A 26367-nucleotide genomic window follows, 5' to 3' on the forward strand; every position below is an offset into this window, starting at 1 on the left:
TAATATGATATCTGCTAATAATAAAATACTCAATATGCTCTTACTATGGTCATACAAGTGTTACTGAATGAGGGAGTCTCAAAGTGAGGGGAAATAAACTGTTCTGAAGTTTGGTGATACTATACAGCCAGCAGCAGGGTGAACAGCCTGTGGCTGGTGTGAGTCTTGTCTTTTAATATCCTTTTGATCATGTAAGCAGGCTCCTCTTCTCACCAATATCTCATCAGTAGATGGGTACCAATGATGCTCTGGGTGGTTTTAATCCCCCGCTGCAGAGCCCTCCCCTCCCAGGCCGTGCACATCTCATGCCAGTTTGTAATGTTTCCAGTCAGGATGCTTTCTATTGCTCCTCTGTAAAAGGTCACAAAATCTTGTCACCGGCATTTTTCCTCCTTAAGTTTCCTTAAGAAATACAGCCGTTTATGAGCTTTCTTCTCCAGGATGGAGATGTGTGATGACCATGTCAGGCGGACAGCGTGAGCAGGAGGAGCACACAGCCCTGAGGGTTCAACACTAGTGGAGCAGGTTTGGCTGCCAATCCGAAATGCCTGAGGTGTGTTTGTGAGGAAGGATAATAACCAGTTATAGAGTGAGCTAATCAAGTCCAGAGTGCTAAGTATACCTTATTATTATTATTATTCATATGGACAACATGTGTTTGTTATTGTTCTCTTCAACCGTGTTCTTTTTCACTGGCACATACTGTATATTATATAACTTGGAATGACATTATGATGGAACAATGATTTAGATCAATCAATCAATCGTTTATTTGTTTGAGGGGACTGCAGGTCTTTCCATCACGAAATTGTAAACCAATGATACATATGTTGTAGTGAACTGGATGGGATGTTCAGTAAAAAATAAGTCATCCTTGTTTATGTGCTGCTGTGTTGAAGGCATCATGGCAGGTTCTCCCTGCCCACCTGAGATTGTGACAAAACTGAAAACCGTCATGAACATGAACGAGATAACGGTGAGCGGTTACATGTCCTAACCCTTTTCAAAGAATGCTGTCTTAAACTCACAGGAACATAGCTTCTCCAACATATAATAACATGTGTACATCCTGTTTCATAGGGATACAGGAGGTGCAGGTAAGACTCAGCACCACTAGAGGGCAGCAGAAGTCAGATTCCTTGTCTCTAAGCAGGCGACTAAAGATGCCTTTTTTTTTCTCTCTCTCTCTCTGATTGTGTTGACAATTGTAGACATTTTGTTTCATGCATTTCATGATAATTAATTATCATTAATTAATTATGATAATAAGGGATGTTCTTTTCCCTGTTAATATAGTGGAACAAGTAACCCATGCCCTGTAGGCGCTGCAGGCTCCACCTACAGGTACTTTGTATATTGTTATTGCTTCTATTGTTTGCTTTTACCATGTAAAAGAGCCTTGAGTAACTTTTAAAGCGCTATAGAAATACAGTGTTATTGTGTAATTTATTATAATCATATGACGCTGTAATAACGGACAATGGACACAACTATTTTGTGTCCTTTTCATAGACGTTTGATTAATTCATTACTTGATCCCCTCCTGATGGCTCACGTTGGTTAGCAGCTCCTTCTCTTGCTTTTTGAGTGCATGACATTATACATCATAAATTATAAAACATCATTAATGTCGCTGAATGAATGGGGGCACACTTTATATTAAGTGTCTATTCACAGGTCCTTGTCGGGTAAATGATTTACATTGGTAATTTTAAGTGAGCGGAAGTTAAAGATTACACACACACAGTGATGTAATCCAACCTGTGTACAGATAGGCAGGTAGAACCAGCTCATTTGTTGCCAAGGCCTGGTCTCCTCTACACTACCCAGCATTTACATCCAGTTGAAACAGATCGCGTGATAAAGACCAATGTCAGCCCTGCTCAGCTCTTGTGCTCGCAGTCTCAGGTCTGTGGAAGGACTCAAACACAGCAAGGCGTGGAAAATATGCAGCACAAGTTTGCTCCAGTGTTGTCGGTAAGTTTATGCTCATGATCAGTGGTCAATGCAACATGGTGTCACTTAAAATAATGTATTGGTGTTAGTGTTCCATTAATGCTTACAAAACTATAACTATACATACATAACTATTAATTAATCGGAACATTGAGAATTCATGATTAATTACAACTTTTCTGATTCAGAAAAAGAAAAAAGAAACCACGATCTCACGTAATCAAAAAAGGAATCATTGACATTGCAGCCGACAACATAAATAATAAAAAAACATTTTTCACAGATGCATTCATGGACTGACCACGACTAGTCGGTGTGTCAGTAATATGCAGACTTTGTTTGTCCAAATGTTTGGTTTTAGAGTCATTATCAGTGCACTGAAACAATATCCTCTAAAGTAGTTTTGCTTTCAGTAGTCCACTGACTGAGATGTGTTCTTGGCCAAGTCAAGAGTCAATGATCCGATTGTGATCCGATTGTGTTTACTAAACTATGGCGTCAGCATACTCCGCGACTCCTTCAGGGTCCCAGGTAAACGGATCTTTGAGCCTCTGGTCCCCTCCCCCACTCCACTGCGTCATCGCTCGCTGCAGCCGTCCGCATTTAAACTGGGCTTCTGTGGTGTTTTTTCTTCTGTCGTGATGGCATCCACCTGGTCTCGCGCGCTCGAACCGACAATGTATTTCACACCAAAGTCTCCCTCATGACTAGTTGCACGTCATAACGTGTCAGCAAACTTCTCCCTCCAATTCAAATCACACTAGCTCTCCCTTGTGGTCCGTCCGAGTTGTCTCCTACTACTTAGCAGTGAGCCAAGTATCGCCCTGCTCCATTAAACCTAAAACTATAGCCCTATTTAATGTTCCGTTCGTAGCAAATTACTTGATGCAGCCTGATGAAATAATGCGTCAGGGCTCTCAACTGTCTCGCACTTCGGGGGGCGAGCCCTGATACGTCATAGATAATAACTCTCTCCAATGTGACATTTTTCTACAGGCTTTGAAAACTGCAGTTCTTAAGCCTCTTGTAAAGAACTGTCTTGATGCTACTGTACTGAATTACTATTATTGGCTGATATTAAACTTACCGTTTTTAGGTCAAGACATAGAAGTGGACTGAGATAAGACTGAGATAAGACTTCTTTGTAGCACAGGAAACAAGACAGAATATCATCTCTCACCTTAACTCTCTGTGTCTCATAACTAAGAGTCAAGCCAGACATCTTGATAAACTAGGAAATACAACTGATTTACGCCAGTTCTGAAATACTTACACTGGCTTCAATCACTCAGAGAAGTGATATCAAACATTTTGCTGCTTTTCAATTTAATCATATTGTGCATCTAAATGTGAGAGTATTTGATGTGTTTTTTTTCTTGTTATTTGATTTGAATTGTACTAGTTTGCTTAAAACTGTGTATCTTGTGTGTCACTTTCCGGGACCTTTGCACTTCTTATCTGCAGTACATTTTGACATTGAAATCTTAGACCATGTATGACCCCTGTGCTTTTTCCTAAATCTTTGTATGCCAGATCCCTCCATGTGGACAGTCCTCCTCACACACCCTCTCTGACCAGCAGCTATGTGCATGGCACCTCCTCCACCTCTCTGCTCCCCCTGACTGTCGGCCAGAGCCTGGACTCCTCAGTCCAGCGCTGGCCTGACCGTGAAGCTGTGGTCTTTCTGCAGGACGGCATTCGTAAAACCTTTGCACAGTTTCAGCAAGATGTACGTCTCCTACTTTGTGCCTTCATGCATGTATCAACACTTTGATGCTATTGATGTTATACAAGTGAGTTTCCTGTTTCAATAACGAAACATGTCAAATCATTGCTAAATAGCTGATACCTTTTCTTTCTGTGTTCACTTTTTAAGTTAATAGAATTGTTGTTTGACCTATTGACACCTACTGAAATCACATCGGGTGGCCCCTGAGACGAAATGTGCCTCCTTAAAACTAAGCCTACTACAATAAATCTAAATGAAGCAGCAACCATCAGATGTAGATTTACTATATAAATTGGTTCTCTTCACAAAGCTTCTCTAAATCACAAGAAACATTTTCTATCGAGCACTATCGCATCCACACAACTAGAACGCTAGCGTAAAGTGCCATAAGTGACACGACTAAATCTTTTTGTGACATTCATGGCTGCAGGTTGACAAGACGGCTGCCGGTCTGCTTGCTTTGGGCCTGGAGCGAGGCGACAGACTGGGAATTTGGGGTCCCAACACGTATGAGTGGATCCTCTTCCAGTTTGCATCAGCCAAAGCTGGAATTATACAGGTCAGTTTCTGAGTAGTTTGTAATGTTAAAATGACATTTACTGTGTAGCCTTGTCGTTAGACAGACAGCGGCTTTGTGTTACCAAACACCCTTCCGTCAAACATACGGTATATATATATATGTATGTATGATATGGTATGTACTGGAAAGGCCTTTGGAGAATGTGCGTTGTATACGCTTGACTTGAAACTGTTTTACATGCAGGTGTCATTGAACCCGGCCTATCAGTTGAAGGAAGTGGAGTTTACTCTAAAGCAGGTACGACGAATTGTGTTACAGCTGACTTACATAACCACCAATCAGACCCTGGGGCATGAGGGGCATAAGGGTCATAAAGTTCATAAATGGAATAAAAGAGAAACAGAGGTATCCCTGCCGTCCTCACACAAAAGTGTCTAGTATCTCTGCAGATTTAGATTAATCATACAAAATAATCAACGAATAAAATATGATGTGTTATTCTGGATAAAGATAAGCATGTATTGATCTCTTGGTGAATTTCTCAAGCTACCCAGAAATATAAACATCAAACACAAAGTTTCTATGTTGTAACAATGCTTCTTGGCAAAAACTTGTATACAATTGGAAAACCTGTTTATTGTGCCCCATTTGTAAGGAACATGTGTTTGTGGGATGAGCAGCAGAACTGAGCATGTGGGTTGCATCCATGAAAAATTAGCCAAATCTTCTCTGCCAAGGCCGAATAGCTTATATAATATTGCTATTGACTCTTGTTTGGTGGATTGGATGATTGAAGTCTATTGGTAACAAGCAAGAAACAAGACATATTGGACATTTTACAATGTATTCATTTAACAAACAGTCAGGAGCCTCAGTAGTGTATGGAAGAACCATTCACAGCCACAACAGCCTGGCACCTCCTCCTCATGCTGGTTATCAGCCTGGTGAACACTGCTGTGGGATGGCATTCCACTACTCAAGCAGGATTTGTCTCAAGTCAGCCAACGTGGTTGTGTTGGTCACGCTAGCACGAACAGAACCTCCAAGATTATCCCACAAGTGTTCAACTGGGTTGAGGTCAGGACTGCTGGAGGCCATTCCCTTCTCCCTACTCCCAAACTCTGGAGGTCTCTGATGCTGACATCTTGGAGGATGGAGTTCGGTCCTAGACTGTGGAGAAATGGGATTGCTGCTGTTTGCAGAATCTCATCTTGATATCTCTGCATTGAGATTAACTCCAATGAAGCACCTTTGTGGAACAAGAGTCAATAGCAACAGCAGAAAAAGCTGTTTGGCATTGGCAGAGAAGATTTGGCAAATGTTTCACCCATTTTCCCCCCACTTACTTAGCTGTGCTGCTCATCCCACAAATACACGTTCCTTACAAATGGGGCATCGTTTAAAAGGGAAATAAACAGGCTTTCCAACGCTATACACTGTATTGCCAAGGAGCATTGTTACATGAGAGAAATAATCTACCAAACACAAATCTCCGAACTTTTCGTTTGATTTATATTGTAAAAACACCCACTTTTACCAGCTGCAATATTGAAGTAATGTGTATTTTAAAGCATCATTAATTATAGATTCATTAATATGATATACATTGGTTGAGGATGGGTGGACAGCATGTGGACCTTTTACACTTTAAGTATATTTAGGTGCAAATGTTTTTGAACTTTTACTTTAGTTTGAGTTCAAATGCAAAGCTTTTACTTGTAGCAAAGTATTTCTGACAATTTACCATTTTCATAGAAATAGTAATCCTTACACATGACTATGTAAATACATTAAACAGAACTGATTTATCGTATGCAGGTCCAGTGTAAAGCGGTGGTCTGCCCTGCCCGCTATAAAACCCAACATTATAGTGAGATGCTGAGGGAGCTCTGCCCGGAGATCGACACAATGCCAGAAGGCATGATCAAAAGCTCCAGGTTGCCAGACTTGCGCATGGTGATTGTGACGGACAGCAGGCAGCCAGGGATGCTCCACGTGGATGATGTGATGCAAGCAGGGCAGAGCCGGCACCACAAACAGCTGATGGATCTGCAGAGAAAGCTGTCCTTCGATGAGCCCATCAACATCCAGTTCACATCCGTAACCTACAACATTGCATCTTTCACTTAACTGACACATTTATGATTCACATTTGACTGACAATAGGATGTAACTATGATTCAGATCAAGTCATTGTTATTTGTTTCAGGGCACTACAGGGAGTCCAAAGGGAGCCAGTCTTTCCCACCACAATATTGTAAACAATGCCTACTTTATGGGTCTCCGAATGGGTTATGGACTGAGAGTAAGTCCATACTCTTCTCTCAATTTGCAAAAAACACACAGTGGATTTGACGTAATCTTATTTTCCATATTCTTCTCAGCCTGAAGTGCGAGTGTGTGTCCCTGTACCCTTGTACCACTGCTTTGGATCTGTGCTGGCAGGGATAAACATGGCTGTGCATGGTATCACGCTGGTCTTTCCTTCACCCGGCTACAACAGCCAAGCCAACCTAGAGGCTATTCAAAGGGAAAAGTATGGCCCACTGCTTATCACCCAAGTTACTTTCAAATATGCACCATTATGCGCTTCAATTGATTCTTGTGTTTCCACTCAAGGTGTACTTTTGTGTATGGCACTCCCACTATGTTCACCGACATGCTCATCCAACAGGATTTACACAAGTATGATGTGTCATCAATTGAAGCCGGTAATAGAAGACTTTGATGAATACAAACATGATGAATGTGTGGTATTGAACTTGGTGGGATGTTGAGCCAGCATTTGAGGCATCCTTGTGTATGTGCTGCTGTGTTGTAGGCATCATGGCAGGTTCTCCCTGCCCACCTGAGATTGTGACAAAACTGAAAACCGTCATGAACATGAAAGAGATAACGGTGAGCGGTTACATGTCCTAAACCTTTTCAAAGAATGCTGTCTTAAACTCACAGGAGCAGAAGTTCTCCAACATATAAGAACATGTGTACATCATGTTTTAATAGATAGGTTATGGAACCACTGAGAACAGCCCCCTTACATTTCTGGGATTCCCACAAGACAACGATGAGCTGAAGACAAATACTGTTGGATGCATCATGAGCCACACTGAGGTATGCCTTTTTTTGTTTGTTGCAAAAACCTTTATCTACATATCGGCATTACAACACTCTGACTTATACCTGTGTGTCTTTACTATAGGCTAAAGTGGTGGATCCAGATACTGGGGAGATTGTCCCTCTCGGGGCTTCAGGGGAGCTGATGATCAGAGGCAGCTGTGTGATGCATGGATACTGGAACGATCTCGAGAAAACCAGAGAAGTTATCTCCCACGACCGCTGGTACAGGACTGGGTGAGATACTACATTGCATTACATTACATTACATTTCACTTAGCTGATGTTTTTATTCAAAGCGACTTACAATACGTGCATTCAACCATGAGTACAAACTCAGAACAACAAGAATCAAGAAAGTACAATTTCTTCAATAAAAGTTAAACCACAAAGTGCTATCAGTAAGTGCCATTTAAGTGCTACTACGGTGCTACTTTCCTTATTCAAGCCAAGGTATAGTCGGAAAAGATGTGTTTTTAGTTTGCGACGGAAGATGCAGAGACTTTCTGCTGTCCTGATGTCAATGGGGAGCTCATTCCACCATTGAGGAGCCAGGACAGCAAACAGTCGTGACTTTGTTGAGTGTTTAGATCGCAGTGACGGAGCTACAAGCCGATTGGCAGAAGCCGAGCGGAGTAAACGAGCTGGGGTGTTTTACCATGTCCTGGATGTAGATTGGAACTGATCTTTTCGCAGCACGGTACACAAGTACCAATGTTTTGAAGCGGATGCGGGCGACCACCGGTAACCAGTGAAGGGCACGGAGGAGCGGAGTAGCGTGGGTGAATTTCGGGAGGTAAAAGACCAGTCGAGCTGCTGCATTCTGGATGAGCTGTAAAGGTCGAATGGCATTAGCAGGTAGACCTGCCAGGAGGGAGTTACAGTAGTCAAGGCACGAGATGATCAGAGCCTGGACGAGAACCTGTGCCTCCTTCTGAGTGAGAAGGGAATATATTCTCCTGATGTTCTACAGCATGTATCTACATGTCTCCTGAATGTTTGTCGAAAAGAGAACCTGTTACCGGAACGGGTTGATGCTCACGTTACATGTTGTGTGATCTTTCTTCTGCACAGTGACACGGCCAGTCTGAACAGTTTGGGATACTGCCGCATTGAAGGCCGCATGAAAGACTTGATCATCCGAGGAGGAGAGAACATCTATCCCGCTGAGATCGAGCAATTTCTCTTTACACATCCCAAAGTACAGGAGGTGCAGGTAAGACTCGGCACCACTAGAGGGCAGCAGGAGTCAGATTCCTTGTCTCCAGGCAGGCGACTAAAGATGCACCTTGAAACTATACTTCTTCTCTCTCTGAATGTTATGTTGACAGTTATGGACATTATTAGGATCCGAGCGACTGACCTAGTTAGTCCAAGAGGACCCTATTGCAATTCTTAGGATGAAATCGAGCACATATTTGGGGTATTTGCCATACTCAAAAACTCACCATATTTGGCACGCTTGTCAGGCTTGGGGAAAATAGCCATCTGATAGAGGCGTCATATTTGTGTAAACAAAATTGCTCTCTAGCGCCCCCTAGAAGTTGGACCTGCGACGCCCCTCACCCAGAATGTTTGTTTGACTTGAAAATATTCACACCTGTTCATCTACACCTGCTCTACAAAAAAGCATCTCATACCCCTAAACTCCGCATTCTTAGATTTTTCGCCATTTTGAATTTTGTGAAAAACATATTCTTGCGAACCTACACGCTGGGTCCCATTCATTCCAAACTTGCTCTGATTCATTATCAGAGCTGTAACCTTTAAAAGTTATCAAAAGCTTTTTGATATCTCATTGCGTTTAGGAGATAAGGACCAATGACCACATTGTCATAGCGCCACCTACTGGCAAAATAAAATGACATGTTTTATACTATGATATACTCCTTGTTTAGTGGCTTGGGATGCTCAAAAACTCATAATAATGAGCTGAGTGTTGAATCTGCTCTCTGGTTGTTCTGTTTCTCTGTCCGTTTCCCAGGTTGTTGGAGTGAAAGATGAGCGGTTGGGGGAGCAGGTGTGTGCCTGCATCAGGCTGAGGAAGGATCAGAAATCCAGCGCAGAGGAGATAAGAGCTTTCTGCAAAGGCCAGGTGAGTGTTGGGGCTGTGATCAATGAAACTGCTACAACATACTCAGAATCAGCAAAACTGTTAGTACATTTTGTGTTTTACTCCACTAGATTTCCCACTTCAAGATCCCACACTATGTGTTCTTTGTAGACAGCTACCCTCTGACGGTCTCTGGAAAGGTACGATGCTTCTGCTCACACACCAACTGAACTATCCTGATGATTTACTGTTGATCAGTTTAATGAGACTAAAACGACTACTGTTTGCTTTTTGTAGATCAAGAAGATCATATTAAAGGAGCAAATGGAGAAGAAATTAGGCCTTTAATTGTATGGACCCACATCGACGGAGAATCATAACTGAGCAGTGTTGAGTTCATAATTTCTTTACCGAGAGGTGAACTGGGACTCTGCAAGGGATTTAGCTGCTGAACTGTCATTACTTGAATTTCTTTTTTAACTTGTACTTGTAACAATGTAAAGATGTAAAACAAAAGAAAGAAAGTATGCCACACTAAACTATGACATATTTCATGACACTTTTTTCAATTTCTGAGATCGAGCAATTTCTCTTTACACATCCCAAAATACAGGAGGTGTATCTAAGACTCAGCACCACTAGAGGGCAGCAGAAGTCAGATTCCTTGTCTCTAAGCAGGCTAAGCATATTTTTTCTCTCTCTGGTAGACATTTGTATAATGTGCATTTCATGATAATTAATAATCATTAATTAATTATGATAATAAGGGATGTTCTTTTCCCTGTTAATATACTTTAAAAAGTAACCCACTTTTTTTTGGTACCTACTTTGTACATTGTTATTGCTTCTATTGTTTGTTTTTCCCCATGTACAGTGCCTTAAGTACCTATTAAAGCACTATACAAATACAATGTGTTATGATTATTATATTAATAGGACGCTGTAATAATTCAGTCTAACATTTTGTTCAGTATATTAATATTTGCAAATTACATCATGCTTTTTTTTAATTAAAAAATTGAACACAGTTTGACTTAAGTAAGATTTGGACTTAGTGAAACGGGAATTACATTATAAAACAGAATTACAACTCATTCAAGCAGTAGTTTTTAATAAAATATACAACAAATATGTTTGTGTCCATTTCATAGTAGTCGGATTAATTAATAAATTGATGAATATGCTTCTATAAAGTAAGTGTAATAGCAGCCTTTTCCCCTCCTGATGGCTCACGTTGGTTAGCAGCTCCTTCTCTTGCTTTATGAATGCATACATTAAAAATCACAAATTATAAAACATCACTAATGTGGCAGAATTAATGGTGGCACACTTTATATTAACTCTCTATTCATAGGTCCTTTTCAAATGCCTGTTGGTAAATTATTTACATTGGTTATTTTCTTTATAATAAACATTTTCTTAGAATATGCTGAAATGGGTTTGAAATGACCAATTGGCTCTCAGCCTACAGAAGTGAGCGGAAGTTAAAGATTACCGACAGTGATCCAACCTCTGTACAGATAGGCAGGAACCAGCTCATTTGTTGCCAAGGCCTGGTCTCCTCTACACAGTATTTACATCCAGTTGAAACAGATCGTGTGATAAAGACCAATGTCAGCACTGCTCAGCTCTTGTGCTCGCAGTCTCAGGTCTGTGGAAGGACTCAAACACAGCAAGGCGTGGAAAATATGCAGCACAAGTTTGCTCCAGCGGTAAGTTTATGCTCATGCTCAGTGGTCAATGCAACACAGTGTCACTTAAAATAATGTATTGGTGTTAGTGTTCCATTAATGCTTACAAAACTATAACTATACATACATAACTATTAATTAATCTGAACATTGAGAGTTCATGATTAATTACAACTTTTCTGATTCAGAAAAAGAAAAAAAGAAACCATGATCTCACGTAATCAAAAAAGGAATCATTGACATTGCAGCCGACAATATATTGATGTTAGTTTTCCATTAATGCTATCTTGAACATTTTCCAGAGCTTTCACTCCCATGGTGTGGCTTTCATCAGTGGATGGACTTTGTTCAGAGTCACTGAGTAAACTCATTTGAATGATCGCGTGTTTGTAATGTGGTTTCTTTGTCTCCGTCCTCCAGAAAACGATGGAGGAGCTCAGCTGTTTTGGGACTAGACTGATCCTCAACAAATTCACAGAGTAAGAAAACACCAGTAAAGCAATTTAAAAAATAAATAAATATGTTTTCTGCATTTTAGCCTTTTTTATTTATAGCAGATGGTGTATAATAGGTCATAGATGTTTATACATTTTAGATTTGTATTTTAGAATGTTCTTTCTTTGTTAACAAGTTAATGGACTGGCAGACACTGAAGGTCCTCATTTAATCACTGTAAGTAATTTTGTTTGTCTTAAAAGGGCCTTAAATGTAATACACTTTTTTTAAGAATAATTTTAATGTCATCGTTACACATATTGTGATAATCATATTATTAATGTTTGATCCCAATTGCATACCTGTTTATTGAGTTGTACACGTTTTTTAATGATCTACCAAAAAAACGGAGGCACAAAATCTGAATGTATGATGACAACAAATATATGAAGCAGAGTCTGTTATTGGAACACGAGAGAATTTAAATGTTGTGTAAATGTCTCTGTTTTCTGTCAAGATTGCTAAATGAATAAATGGACTAACTATTAAATCAACTAATAGTATAGTTGTTGAAGTAGTTGTAGTAATTTGTTGTAGTTGTTGTAGTAACGTAAAGAGTAGTAGTTGTTGTAATTGTAGCCTTACAAAAAAAAAAAGACTAAAAAGTGTCATGAAATATGTCATAGTATATAATGTACCATACTTTATTTTGTTTACATCTCCACATTGTTAAGTAAAAATAAAAGAATCTTAAGTAAAGACAGCTCAGCAGCAAAATCCCTTCCAGAGACAGTTATGGACATTCAAAATGATGTCCATAACTGTCTACACATTCAGAGAGAGAAAAGGTATGGCTTCAAGGTGCATCTTTAGTCGCCTGCTTAGTAACAAGTAATCTGACTCCTGCTGCCCTCTAGTGGTGCCGAGTCTTACCTGCACCTCCTGTACTTTGGGATGTGTAAAGAGAAATTGCTCGATCTCAGCGGGATAGATGTTCTCTCCTCGGATGATCGAGTCTTTCATGCGGCCTTCAATGCAGCAGTATCCTTATGAAACATGATGTACACATGTTCTTATATGTTGGAGAAGCTATGCTCCTGTGAGTTTAATACAGCATTCTTTGAAAAGGTTTAGGACATGTAACCGCTCACCGTTATTATCTCTTTTAATGTTCATGACGGTTTTCAGTTTTGTCACAATCTCAGGTGGGCATGGATAACCTCCCATGATGCCTTCAACACAGCAGCACATAAACAAGGATGGCTTATGTTTTATTAAACATTCCATCAAGTTCACGACAGCATATTTATCATTGTTTACAATATTGTGATGGAAAGACCTGCAGTCCCCTCAAACAAATAAACATGATCTTCGTCATTGATTGCTCTGAATCATTGTTACATCATAATGTCATTCCAAGTTATATAATATACAGTGAAAAAGATGCAATAATAAAGTGGACTGGATATTGATGGCTCATGGAAGACCAGCTTGCTCTGCAGATCCATCAGCCGCGTGTTCTCTGGACTGGCTTTCAATTGTATTAAGTTAGTTTACAGCCCAACACAGTTTGAAGAGAACAATAACAAACACACGTTATCCATATGGATAATAATAATAATAATAATAATAATAATAAGGTAAACTTAGCACTCTGGACTTGATTAGCTCACTCTATACCTGGTTATTATTCTTTCTCACAAACAGACCTCAGGCATTTTGGATTGGCAGCCAAACCTGCTCCACTAGTGTTGAACCCCGGAGCCCCTCAGGGCTGTGTGCTTAGCCCCCGCCTGCTCACGCTGTCCGCCTGACATGGTCATCACACATCTCCATCCTGGAGAAGAAAGCTCATAAACGGCTGTATTTCTTAAGGAAACTTAAGGAGGAAAAGGTCCAGTGCCAAGTTCTTGTTAACTTTTACAGAGGAGCAATAGAAAGCATCCTGACTGGAAACATTATAAACTGGCATGAGATGTGCACGGCCTGGGAGAGGAGGGCTCTGCAGCGGGGGATTAAAACCACCCAGAACATCATTGGTACCCATCTACTGATGAGATATTGGTGAGAAGAGGAGCCTGCTTAGAGCTCAAAAGGATATTAACTACACAATATACTGTATATTTGTCATCTCAATCTTTATTTGCTTAAACAAGTTTGACAAACAATTTGATATAATACAATGGCTTTAACCATTCATTATCTGAACATGCCATACAGAATCTGAAATAAATAGGAATTTAATGTCCAAATGTCAGTATGTACAAATATGGTAGGCAAAATTACCATCCTTACAAGCTATATACACCGACTGTAGAACACACTTTAGTAACAGGCTCATAGAGTGCCCAAAAGGACATCTCATATTTTCAAACAAAAATAATAGTCAAGGGGTCAAATTATGCTTTGAGATGGTGACACAAAGATCCATGAAATAAAGAAATGTGGGCAAAATGGGTTGAGAGCAAATTTTGGCATGTAAAAAGTGAATGCAATGTCAATATCCAGCTGAAAATTAAAGAATCAATCCAAATTAACATGAAGTTTACACAATAACAAATCAGTAGATATGCTGCATGACACAAATGCCACAATGGACCATAAATTCATACACCAGCTAAAGTCAACAAACAGTCTCAGTTTTGTTTTGAGTATCTTTTTGTGAGAGTTTTATAAAGCCAAATGTAGCTACCCATATTACAAATCCATCATATCAGAATGAGGTAAATGAGCCTGTCACAATAGTTAAAAAAAAATCAATATATTAAACATACAAAAAAAAGGCAAAACTGTTCCCTCGAAATGTCAATTGATGTCCACAGAGGAAAACACGAAACTGCAGCAAAACCTGCGAGGAGCCGTTTGTTTAAGTGCAGGTTTAACCCAGAGGACAGAACCAGCTGATATTTCCAACCTTTAACACGGAGACTACTTCCGAATCCAGCAAGTAGCCAGTAACACGAGGAACGACTGCGCTGTGGCTACATGGCTTTGAACGATCAACATTCACTTCAGTCATGAACATGGGGAGCAACAATACCTCTCCAACCCCACATTACATATGCACACATGCAAGAAAATAGGAAACATTGCATGTTTAAAGCATACTGTGAGATAAATTAATTCATATGAACACATCCCTTTTTAAATATAATACATTCTAAAATTGAAAATAGTTTAACTGTGCAATTTAAGTGAAAGTACAAGAGGAAAAGAAGATGAAGATGAAGCTGTGGTCTGTTGGGGAGCTTTTTGTCAGAGATAGGAGCTTTCAGGTGAACAATGGAACCAAGAATATAATGGTGCAACTTCAGAGTTGACATCTAAAGAGCAACGCATTTGCAATGGCGTTCATACAAGCACAGCACAGCACAGCTATAGGCACATGCAAGTGTGTGGTAGGAACATATGCACACGACTGTGCACCTACTCACAGATGCATTTAGCGCTGCAAACTGGACGCAACTCCATTGTTTTGTCAAGCCTCTCTTTCCACACATCCCATTCAAAAACACACACACGCATACACGCACGCACACACGCACACGCACACGCCTAGCATACAATGTAAAGGTCTTTCAAGTGTCCTCTTGGTTCCCACATTGTGTTGGGTAAATAGCAGTTTCAGTCGAGGTGTATGTGGTTTGGGGCGCCTCACAATCTCAGAGGCAGCATGCCGGGTGGAGACACGGCTCTGGAGGTCGCCATGGAGGTCAGGGAGCTGGGGTCCAATCCATTTACAGTCCTGCAGTTACCACATGGACATTTTCAATATTAGCAAACACAGGCACACATACATGGCAGAACAAATGTGCATAAAACCAGGTATAATGCATAGAATTGCTCGGAGAAGAACACAAATTGGTAAAACAACTCACGTTTTGTCAAAGTAAGTGGTATGTAGAGAATGAGAGAACTTTGTGGCATTGCTGTTGATGAGTTTTCCGTTGTCTGTAGAGTAATTCTTTCTTGCTGCCTGGTCTTTGGCGAAGTTCCTACAGGCGGCGATTTTGGACTCCAAAGCCTAGTCACAAAGCAGGAAGTTTGATTTGTATTTAGCCTCATCATCTCTTGTGGTTGAGGACACTATTCAGATAAATAACATAATTATGTCTCAAATTAAAAAGGGAATAAAACCTACCCCAACTTTTCTCAGGAGATCGCCAACAATATTAAGAGCTGAGATTCTAGCAGAAGGAGTGAGGGATGAGTTGCCACATCCATTGGTCAATGCTGCACAAGGACACAAGTTGATATTAGAATACATTCTGTAACTGCCCATTTCCAATTTCACATGTGCAATAAAGAGTGAGTTTAATTAATCCTGACCTTTTGGGCTGCTGAAGGAGTGCTCTATGCTCTTTCCTACGGGTGTGGCTGGGAGGGATAAAGAGGCCTGTACCGCTGAATCCATCTTGTCGATGTCTAAAGTCGGTGAGCTTGGTGCTGACATCCTGTCTGTGGTCCGCTCACGTACCGCCATCTCCTGTCTCAGGTCTGCAGAACAAAGAGTCAAACTCATTAAGTACATCTCCACTAACGCTTCCATAGATGACATATCCTGAAGGGGCAGATTGGATTATTGTCTTTACCTCGTGCTTCATCTTTCAGCCGCTGCACAGATACTAGAAGAGACTCCTTCTCGTCCAGCTCGCTTTCCAGGAAGGCATTCCTCTCAATGGCCTGGTTTAAACGGCCCTCAAAGTCCTCAAGAGACACTATTGTTGCCCTGTACATACGTATATAGGTTGAAGGGCACAATTGTTAAAACCTGAATGAACATTACAGTAGGTCCAAGTGCTATAAAATCTCAATACAGCTTGAATTCTCATTTCCTCAGTGCAACCGAAAACAATTAATAAATCGACCAAAATGCACTGTGGCAGTCTGACCGTTTGGCTCTCTCCAAGTCATCGTTGGCTTGCTCCAGCTCTCGGACGTATTTGTTGAGCTGCTCCTTGATGCTGCGCGTCTGGCCCAAGTCATCCTCGAGCATAGAAATCTGTTTATAACTCTGGGCATACTGATGCTCCAGCTTCTCCTGATAGAGATGAATAGAGTGAAGAAGAGAACAGAGCTTTGGTGTGAGTGTGTGTCAAGAAACAAGGACATCAAAGAGACCTATTGCTCCAGGAGAAAAATAAACACTTTAATTTTATTTTGTTGAGGCATGCAGCTTGAAAGTACCATTTATCTACTAAATAATACACAACAGAATCCTAAGACAGTTAGTGAAGATGATCATCCACACATTATCTTTACTTTCAAAGAGCCTCCACTTAGCATGTCGGTATCGTGGTCCCAGAGCCATGAAGAAAGGAGAGCATCATTCCTGATCTCTCTGGTTCATTCACACACTTTGTTTTCAGCATTAGCTGCTGCAATCATGCTCACGTGTTCGGCCATGTGAAACATCACAATACTTTTCTGCTGCATGTACAGTGGCTACAGTGATTTTCTGAATGTACAGTAGACACAGGGCCTGCAGTGATTAAGAAGAAGCAGACTTATCCTTGGAGTTTTCTATTTTCTTCCAATCCAATTAAAGAGTACTGGAGGATTACCTAAGAGCATGCCTTATTAACACCTAACGTACAAATAAGACATCTGACTTTTTCCTCAGGGTAAGTAACCACACGTTACTTTATCGGTGGCCTGACCCACAGCCAGTGCTTTAGCAAGCCAAATCCCCCGGCCCAGTCACCTTGAGGTTGGCCACATCGTTCTTCTGTCTCTCGTTTTCAGTTTGGAGATCTCGAAGACGGTGTTCAGTCTGGCCAAGCTGTGCCTCCAACTCAGCTTCCAGCTCCCGGCTCCCTTCCTGGAACTCCTGCAGCTCCTCCTGGGCTTCATAGCAGCTGGATGGCACACACAGACAGAGAGGGGAAACACATAAACAATCATTGTCAACTACCAGCTACCCTGTCCACTATCCATTCAATTCTGTATAGCTGGCTAAATCACTACACGCAGTAGCTCTAGAAAGCTGACTGGCTTTTGTCTCGTAAGATGAGCCAGGTTCAGGCGTGTTCTAGTAGCTTTATCTCCAACGGCCCGAAATAAACCTGCATGAAAAGCCGAGTCAGATATTTGTAGATTTTTAACCTTCACCCTGCAAACAGGAAACGGTGCACGGCTCAGCATTGTTGAGTTAAGCAATCTAAATATACAGCTCTAAAGAGACAGCTGTAGTGTGGCAGGAGGTAGTTCAGGAGTAGCTCAGAAAAACAGGCCTGCTGTCATGAGCCCTCTGCTGTGGGAGAGGTCAAAGGTCAGAAGTGAAAAGAAAATGGGAGGGCAGAGAAACAGGATGAGGAAATGTCCTAAGAAACAGGATGTGTGTGTTGGTAAGGACCGGACCCATCTAAAAACAGACAATAACACATAACGCAGACGAGTTCTGAATGTGTAGATTCATTCAAGTATACATGGCAATGTAGAATAGGAAGGAAAAATTAAATGTGGACGTAATCTCTGAGTTTACGTATTCTACATGGACCCTAGTGCAAACACATAATGACATCGTGGTTAACACTGTTCTGAGATCAGCTGACCTGTGCTGGGATAATGGCCTCGCAGTGACTCTACAGAGCACTGGAATCCATGAGTACGTTGATGTGCCGAGGTCGTTCCACACATACCAACGCCTCAGTTGCTGCTTCATCAGCACGCTGGGCCCTAAAACTTCCCTGTTTGACAGTCAGGCTCTCACACTTTTCATGGTTCAAATGACCAACAGCACTCTATATGTGTGCGAAGACCTTTTGAATGCAGAAAATATATGTGAATTTCACACTATTAAATTGTTTAGGGATAATCATAAACTGTTTGATGTCCAAGTAGCCTTGTCACAGCAAAACGTTTAAAAATATCACTTCTGTATTCACAATCTGTAACTAAATACTACATGCTGCCACTGCGAGTGGTTTACTGAAAAAGGGATCCTGAGAAAACATGTGCACAAAAACATCTGTGGGACAAGCCACTGTGTACTTGGAGTAATTTTTTTTCCATGGGTTGAGTTTTTCCTGTGTACCGACATCAGGAATTTCTTAGAAAACCACCAAGACTTTAACCCCCTCTGTGCAGGTTTACGCTTCCTTTGAGGGCATAATGGGGCCCAACTCCACAAATAGAAAAGACAGACCGAGTTCAACAAAGATTACACAACACTCACAAACGCAGACTGAGAAGTAGTAGAAGAAGTCAAAGATGTCGTAATGTCCTCCTCAGCAAGCCACAGATGTTTGTGGGCACTGACTGGTGCTCATTTGCCTTATATGGCTAAACATGGGTTTCTGTGTAACTTTACACAGAAACCACAGATTCAGCATATTCTCATCTGCTTTAAAAAAAAATGTTAAACAGAGTTGGCCTCCTGCTGTTAGGAGTTTTAAATGATTTCTAGGTGAGGTTATTTCATATGGGGTATTGCTGCCATCTGTTATTTGGTTCAACGTTTATGCAAGACCAAAATGAAAATGACGCATGTTAACATAACCAAATTCGGAAGAATGAGCTTCAAGGGCATTATGCAAGCAGCAATACTAATCCTGCACAAAAAGTTGAGAACATTGATATTTATGTTTAATGCCATGACTAATATATCTATATTCTTCACACTACTTACCTTTTCTTATATTTGAGGGCTTGGGACTTCCAGTAATCAACTTCCTCATCCTTTGACATAAATTTGGGAATCATCTCTTCTTCCATGTCAGGGCACCCTGAGGATAAAAGAGACATTTATTTCCCTCATTTACCATAAAAGTACACATGAAATCATGCTCATGAGGTTAAAAGAGGAACAAGCATTGAGGAGTGAAAAAATAAACTAGCAGGTGGCTCAAACATGGTACGACACTGTAACTATATGTTTCCTTTGGCATGTAGAATGAGGCCAGTGCAGTCCCCTCTTATCTCAGTGCTGAACAACTCAAATCAAAGATTAAGACATTCCCCTCATTCCTCAACAGAGAAGAGAACAGATCTCTCTTTACTCAAAAGTGACAAACAAAGCCAGGTCATGTCATCCTGCCGTTCCTAGGTCATTACATCCTCAGTTACTCACGAGTCACTGACTAATATCCTCTGATTATTTAGAAGCTGAGTTATGATAAAGTGGCCATCGGGACAAGCTTAGTAGAAGTGTGCCCCCTTTATTAAATGTCATTAAGTGTATAACCTTGCAGCTCATGTGACGTCAACATTACTAATCAAGGCAGTCCATGTGAAATAAGTGAGGCTGAATAGAGCAAAGCGGTCTGTTGTAGCTCAGTTATGTTGCGTTTCTATCTTCCATCCTGTTTGCAGAAATATCACTCAACTAAACTGTTGTTCCTCTTTTCTGGTAATGTAATACACCCTGACTCACTCTGCGATGCATGTGGACCAACAAGGCAGGTTTCAGGAAATGATTAACACCGTAAATACTCCCATTGTTGTAGCTTCAGGAATATTCATAATCCGAACAGAGATTATCAGGATTTCCTGCAGATAGGAAAGACAACCAGAGGAGGCAGCACAGGAAACCCCTCAGCTGGACTGAAGGTCAAGCAAACTACTCTCAACTGTTTATGGCAGTTATGATTGTGACCAGACCAGCTTGGGTTTAGGAAGAGGGTGTGTTGTTGTTGTTTTCCTTGCCAAGACAGTCTAGACTCAGAAGAATGGAGAGACACACAGCGGCAGGACCGCCTGATCTTCCCTTTAAACATTCCACTGAGATAACGTCTTCAACAATTTACCCGCGACAGGCATCTCACGTGTCAGTACACTACTTTGGAAATCACAAAGGAAACTGGAGGCCAAAATACCCTAAGGGTGCGGAGTGGGAAAGGCCCAAGATATTTATTCTCAGCACATACAAAAAACATTAGTAATGACGCTGAATGGAATCCATTGCTTTCTATTGATTACTGCAGCTCTTCAAATGGCATGAGGGACATTAAACTGTTTCAGATTCAGATGAAAGACCTTATTATCAGGAGAATCCCCTTCCCCCACAAAAAAAACGATATTGCTGTTCAACAGCCCACTGACAGGAGCTACCAAAGCTATTTCACATATTTAGGACATATGTGGACAGAGCGATGCACTGCTGGTAACACAACAACAAGGTTCAGTTACATCACGCAACAGGTCAAGAGAACCCGAGACTCTGCCAGAACAAATGGCGGTCCCTGTTATCTCTCATTTCTTTCAGCATCCTTTGGAGCGGTGTCAGTGTGACCCCTGGATTTATTGGTCTGTTGTAACAATACCAGGTCAGGCAGCACGACTCATAGCCAGCAAAGATGGTGGCGATGGTGACCCTCTGTTTACTGTGGAGCCATCTGGAAACTACAGACAGTGGTAGGGAGTGAAGAGAAAGTTTCCTTTCCCACATTCGTATCTCTACATCCTCTTTTGTTGAAGATGACCAGGTGCTTACTCAGAGTTAAACTGCCGACACTGAAGTAGTCACATTTTTATAATGGGGCCCAGGAGAGGGGTGAGTCAAATACCTCTTTGTAGTCGTGTTGTTTTGCTGTACTGTGAATAATAATCAGAGCCACAGCTTTACGGGCCTGGTGGTGTAGTGGCCCCCTGACCTGGGCCCTTGTGCCATGTTTTAAAGAGCATACATGCTGACAGGTAACGTTAAATGTTAGAGGTTCAACATAGTCATACTATTGATCAGCAAGTAATCAGGGAAAAAAAAATTTAAACATTTTTTTAAAAATCATCAAAATAAGGTTTTGCTATAAACATGTCAATCGACATGTATCACACACAACTGTAATTTCCAGAAAACACACACGTTTGCGCTAAAAAGCAGGCAGTCAGCGGGAGGTTGTCCTTTGGGTCTGTTACGTTAAGCTAATAAACGTGAGTCTGTCTGATAATAACCGGGACTGCGCGGTTAACAACAGTACAACAACTGTGAAAAGACAACATACAATTCAACGTCCAAAAAGTGAAATGAATTGCCATATGAAGCGAAAACCTCTGGGCATTTACACCGAGCTCGAGCGCTTCTCTCGGCAACATTCATGACACAAGAAGCAGCAGCTGAACACGACAGCTCGAGACACAGACCGGCATTAAACTCGTTAAAACGGGGTTTTGTTTTACCTGCTCATGTCAAACCGGCGTCCAGCTATCTTCTGTTTCAGGGGGGTCTCCTTCCAGCCGGTGTCACGTCCAACACACGCAGACACACACATACACACACACACACCTCTTTCCTGCCTCGGATGATGTTTAGGAAATTGCCAACGCGTCTCCCGGAACCGACGTGTGATCCCGACAGACGTACGTTATGACGTAGCACGTTTACGTCAGAACTGGGCAGGGCAGCTATAGAAATGCGTCTAATAGAACCAGCCGCACCTTTTATTTTATTGTATTGTAGACAGTGGCCACAAGGTGGCGTATGATTGCCAGAAACCACCACACAGCGAAGAACATGACAAACCAGGCTTCCGTAATATTATTTCCCCTTTCTATTGTTTGTGGACAATATTAGGTGTGATATGTGCCTTCATTTCTCAATTGTATTGCACAACTGCATGTTTCGTCTGACAGACTCATTTTTTAAGTGTGGCTTCAGCTAGAGGGGTCATAGACCCCTATAGCAAAGCGCACTTCATATTATTGCTCGGGCTTATTATTATTACTTATTATTATTCTTCTTATTCCGCCAAACTTTGGACCGTATCTTCTCCCACAGCGTTGCCCGCACATGCGTAAAAAATACATCAAAACGTGCGGCCCGATCGGGAATCGTGAGCTATGACTTTTCTAAGAGATTCGACCAGCCATTTTCCCGAAAAGTGCGAAAAACGGCGAGAAATTGTCCCATTCACTTGACTGGGGTTTCGGACTGAAGAGAGCAAAAAAACATACATCTTTGTGCCCACAGTGACTCGCCATAATGTATCGTAGAGAAATGATTTAAAGTTTAAAACGTTGACAAAAGTCTGGAGTTTATTTGCCCAATTGGGCATTTTTTGATAGCTAGCACAGTTTTCATGTAATTATTGTTCAAGTTTAGGAAAATGTGGGAACCATTTCAGAGTTTACAATGGGTGTGTGTGGGGAAGGTTAGAGCTGTGATGTCATCGCTAGAGCACGAGGAGCTGTGTCCTAAACAACCTTTTTGTATTTGTATTTTGCCATTCACTCCACAATATTGACTTTTGAGGCATAATTTATATATGAAAACGTTGGAAATATTGTGCCGGTGGTACACATGAGTCGTGGAATCCAACAAATGTATACTGTTTTGTCAGCAAGCCTGAAAGCGACATGAAGACCGGCCAACTGCTCCATTAACCTCCATGTTAAATCGGACCACAATTTTCTCTCATGACGGAAACGTGAGCACTTTTCAAACTGAATTTACGCTCTCATTTCTAAATCCTTACAAATATTTAAGTAGACGGAAACGTTCTCAGAAGTCTTGTGCTTCTCATGATGTCATTATTTTCGTGATGGGATCCATGGTTGTCTGTCAAATACAGTAGTTTGAAAGTTAGTTTTTTCATTAAATCAACTCTCCTGTCTCTCTCTCAGTGAACACCATGGCAACGGTGACACACACGCACACACGCGCAGGAGGAACTGTCAGTTGGTCAGCTGACATCCTGACTGTTTGTGCTTCTCATGATTTCATTATTTTCGTGATGGGATGGGATTCATGGTTGTCTGTCAAATACAATAGTATTATTTCTTGGTGTAACCACACCTCCCTACTCAATTCTGCGCCCTACCTCGGATTATGGCCCATCTTCATTACCTACACTTACACCGGTCTCAAGACACAAATAAACGCCTCTTAACTTCTTTTCTTCCATATGCTTCCTCTTATTAAACACTTAAACAAGCTTAAGACTCATAGACACGGTTTAAACATCCTAATATTACCAATAAGGCACACAAATAGACATTTTAGACCATTAATAACGTCCTCTGTCAGACGCTCATGAGCCACACCCACGGTTTTCCCGCCTTATGCAAATGAGCTGCACCCACAGAGACTTTCACCCAGACCCCTGCAAAGAGCTCCTCTCCCCTCCTCCTATTCTAATTAATGTTAAATATAAACTAATCTCTAAATCCTTGAACTTATTCAATCCCCTTGGCTTTTATTCAAGTTCAGGAACATAGAAATCCACTACAGAGCTGTGTCCTAAACAACCTTTTTGTATTTGTATTTTGCCATTCACTCCACAATATTGACTTTTGAGGCATAATTTATATATGAAAACGTTGGAAATATTGTGCCGGTGGTACACATGCGTCGTGGAATCCAACAAATGTATACTGTTTTGTCAGCAAGCCTGAAAGCGACATGAAGACCGGCCAACTCCTCCATTAACCTCCATGTTAAATCGGACCACAATTTTCTCTCATGACGGAAACGTGAGCACTTTACAAACTGAATTTACGCCCTCATTTATAAATCCTTACAAATATTGAAGTAGACGGAAACGTTCTCAGAAGTCTTGTGCTTCTCATGATGTCATTATTTTCGTGATGGGATCCATGGTTGTCTGTCAAATACAGTAGTTTGAAAGTTAGTTTTTTCATTAAATCAACTCTCCTGTCTCTCTCTCAGTGAACACCATGGCAACGGTGACACACACGCACACATGTGCAGGAGGAACTGTCAGTTGGTCAGCTGACATCCTGACTGTTTGTGCTTCTCATGATTTCATTTTTTTCGTGATGGGATGGGATTCATGGTTGTCTGTCAAATACAATAGTATTATTTCTTGGTGTAACCACACCTCCCTACTCAATTCTGCGCCCTACCTCGGATTATGGCCCATCTTCATTACCTACACTTACACCGGTCTCAAGACACAAATAAACGCCTCTTAACTTCTTTTCTTCCATATGCTTCCTCTTATTAAACACTTAAACAAGCTTAAGACTCATAGACACGGTTTAAACATCCTAATATTACCAATAAGGCACACAAATAGACATTTTAGACCATTAATAACGTCCTCTGTCAGACGCTCATGAGCCACACCCACGGTTTTCCCGCCTTATGCAAATGAGCTGCACCCACAGAGACTTTCACCCAGACACCTGCAAAGAGCTCCTCTCCCCTCCTCCTATTCTAATTAATGTTAAATATAAACTAATCTCTAAATCCTTGAACTTATTCAATCCCCTTGGCTTTTATTCAAGTTCAGGAACATAGAAATCCACTACAGGTACTTTACCCCTTATCTTTCTTCGGTATAATTCTCGTTAAGCCTGAATATACGGGTTTAACCCCTTAATAACCTCCCATTAACACACAAACACACACATCTCAGACAACACCCTAACCGAAATTTAGAAATTTCTGAAATCTATTTTAAACTCTACAAAAAACGTTTCACACACATTCTTATATATCATACATTAGACTTAGACACACACAGAATTATCACAAAACGATTGACTGTGTGTGTCTATGTGCGCCCGCGTGTGTGTGCGCGCACGTTTTTTGACCCCAGAAAGTTGGTGAGTGAGGAGATACAACTTGGATCGACCTTTCACCCAATGAGTCTGTTGTTGCTGGGGAAAAATGGACAACACAACGAATCCGATTAGGCTCCTCCCATAGAAGAAGTCTGATTGGCTCTTTTTTATTTGGCTTTCGGTTAAGGATTTTTTTTTTCATTGTGTAAAAAACTACGTTTTTCACCCTCTCAAAGAAAGTCATTTGATCTGATAATTCTGTAGGTGGCAGAGGTTATTGAGGTTATTGTGTTATTGAGAGATGTGTTACCTCAATAACACATCTCACTACCGGTAATGTATACATATTGCGACGTCTTACGGCAGTAGTAGCCACACTTTCAAAATTTCTTGTGAAATTTTCTAGTTATTATTATTCTTCTTATTCCGCCAAACTTTGGACCGTATCTTCTCCCACAGCGTTGCCCGCACATGCGTAAAAAATACATCAAAACGTGCGGCCCGATCGGGAATCGTGAGCTATGACTTTTCTAAGAGATTCGACCAGCCATTTTCCCGAAAAGTGCGAAAAACGGCGAGAAATTGTCCCATTCACTTGACTGGGGTTTCGGACTGAAGAGAGCAAAAAAACATACATCTTTGTGCCCACAGTGACTCGCCATAATGTATCGTAGAGAAATGATTTAAAGTTTAAAACGTTGACAAAAGTCTGGAGTTTATTTGCCCAATTGGGCATTTTTTGATAGCTAGCACAGTTTTCATGTAATTATTGTTCAAGTTTAGGAAAATGTGGGAACCATTTCAGAGTTTACAATGGGTGTGTGTGGGGAAGGTTAGAGCTGTGATGTCATCGCTAGAGCACGAGGAGCTGTGTCCTAAACAACCTTTTTGTATTTGTATTTTGCCATTCACTCCACAATATTGACTTTTGAGGCATAATTTATATATGAAAACGTTGGAAATATTGTGCCGGTGGTACACATGAGTCGTGGAATCCAACAAATGTATACTGTTTTGTCAGCAAGCCTGAAAGCGACATGAAGACCGGCCAAGTGCTCCATTAACCTCCATGTTAAATCGGACCACAATTTTCTCTCATGACGGAAACGTGAGCACTTTTCAAACTGAATTTACGCTCTCATTTCTAAATCCTTACAAATATTTAAGTAGACGGAAACGTTCGCAGAAGTCTTGTGCTTCTCATGATGTCATTATTTTCGTGATGGGATCCATGGTTGTCTGTCAAATACACTAGTTTGAAAGTTAGTTTTTTCATTAAATCAACTCTCCTGTCTCTCTCTCAGTGAACACCATGGCAACGGTGACACGCACACACACGCGCAGGAGGAACTGTCAGTTGGTCAGCTGACACTTGACTGTTTGTGCTTCCCATGATTTCATTATT

General features: G+C 41.1%; 2 protein-coding genes across 2 annotated transcripts; one reads left to right on the top strand and one right to left on the bottom strand.

Annotated features, from left to right (window-relative positions):
* Positions 1-1870: 1870 nt before the first annotated feature.
* LOC306750210 (medium-chain acyl-CoA ligase ACSF2, mitochondrial-like) lies at positions 1871-10046 on the top strand (the record flags this gene model as incomplete). Its single annotated transcript, XM_079233605.1, has 15 exons — positions 1871-1977; positions 3490-3685; positions 4116-4244; positions 4449-4502; positions 6024-6305; positions 6415-6510; positions 6590-6741; positions 6825-6916; positions 7027-7103; positions 7209-7316; positions 7405-7556; positions 8394-8535; positions 9304-9414; positions 9504-9572; positions 9670-10046. The coding sequence occupies 15 exons, from the start codon at positions 1871-1873 to the stop codon at positions 9718-9720; spliced, it is 1818 nt and encodes a 605-aa protein (XP_079089731.1). The 3' UTR covers positions 9721-10046.
* A 3581-nt stretch (positions 10047-13627) lies between these two features.
* Positions 13628-21647, bottom strand: ndel1b (nudE neurodevelopment protein 1-like 1b). Its single transcript, XM_079232634.1, has 9 exons — positions 21615-21647; positions 19129-19225; positions 17203-17356; positions 16391-16539; positions 16091-16227; positions 15828-15995; positions 15640-15731; positions 15377-15522; positions 13628-15243 (listed from the first exon to the last, which is right to left on the bottom strand). The coding sequence occupies exons 2-9, from the start codon at positions 19212-19214 to the stop codon at positions 15153-15155; spliced, it is 1023 nt and encodes a 340-aa protein (XP_079088760.1). The 5' UTR covers positions 19215-19225; positions 21615-21647; the 3' UTR covers positions 13628-15152.
* Positions 21648-26367: the final 4720 nt, after the last annotated feature.

Source organism: Taurulus bubalis, assembly GCF_910589615.1.
Source record: "Taurulus bubalis genome assembly, chromosome: 17".
Taxonomy (NCBI): Eukaryota; Metazoa; Chordata; class Actinopteri; order Perciformes; family Cottidae; genus Taurulus; species Taurulus bubalis.

Coding starts and splice junctions, on each gene's coding strand:
- ndel1b (XM_079232634.1), bottom strand. CDS start 19,214: ATGGAAGAAGAGATGATTCCCAAATTTATGTCAAAGGATGAGGAAGTT. Junction 17,357..19,128: donor GCCCTCAAATATAAGAAAAG/GTAAGTAGTGTG, acceptor TGTGCCATCCAG/CTGCTATGAAGCCCAGGAGG. Junction 15,996..16,090: donor GCTGAAAGATGAAGCACGAG/GTAAAGACAATA, acceptor TTTGTTCTGCAG/ACCTGAGACAGGAGATGGCG.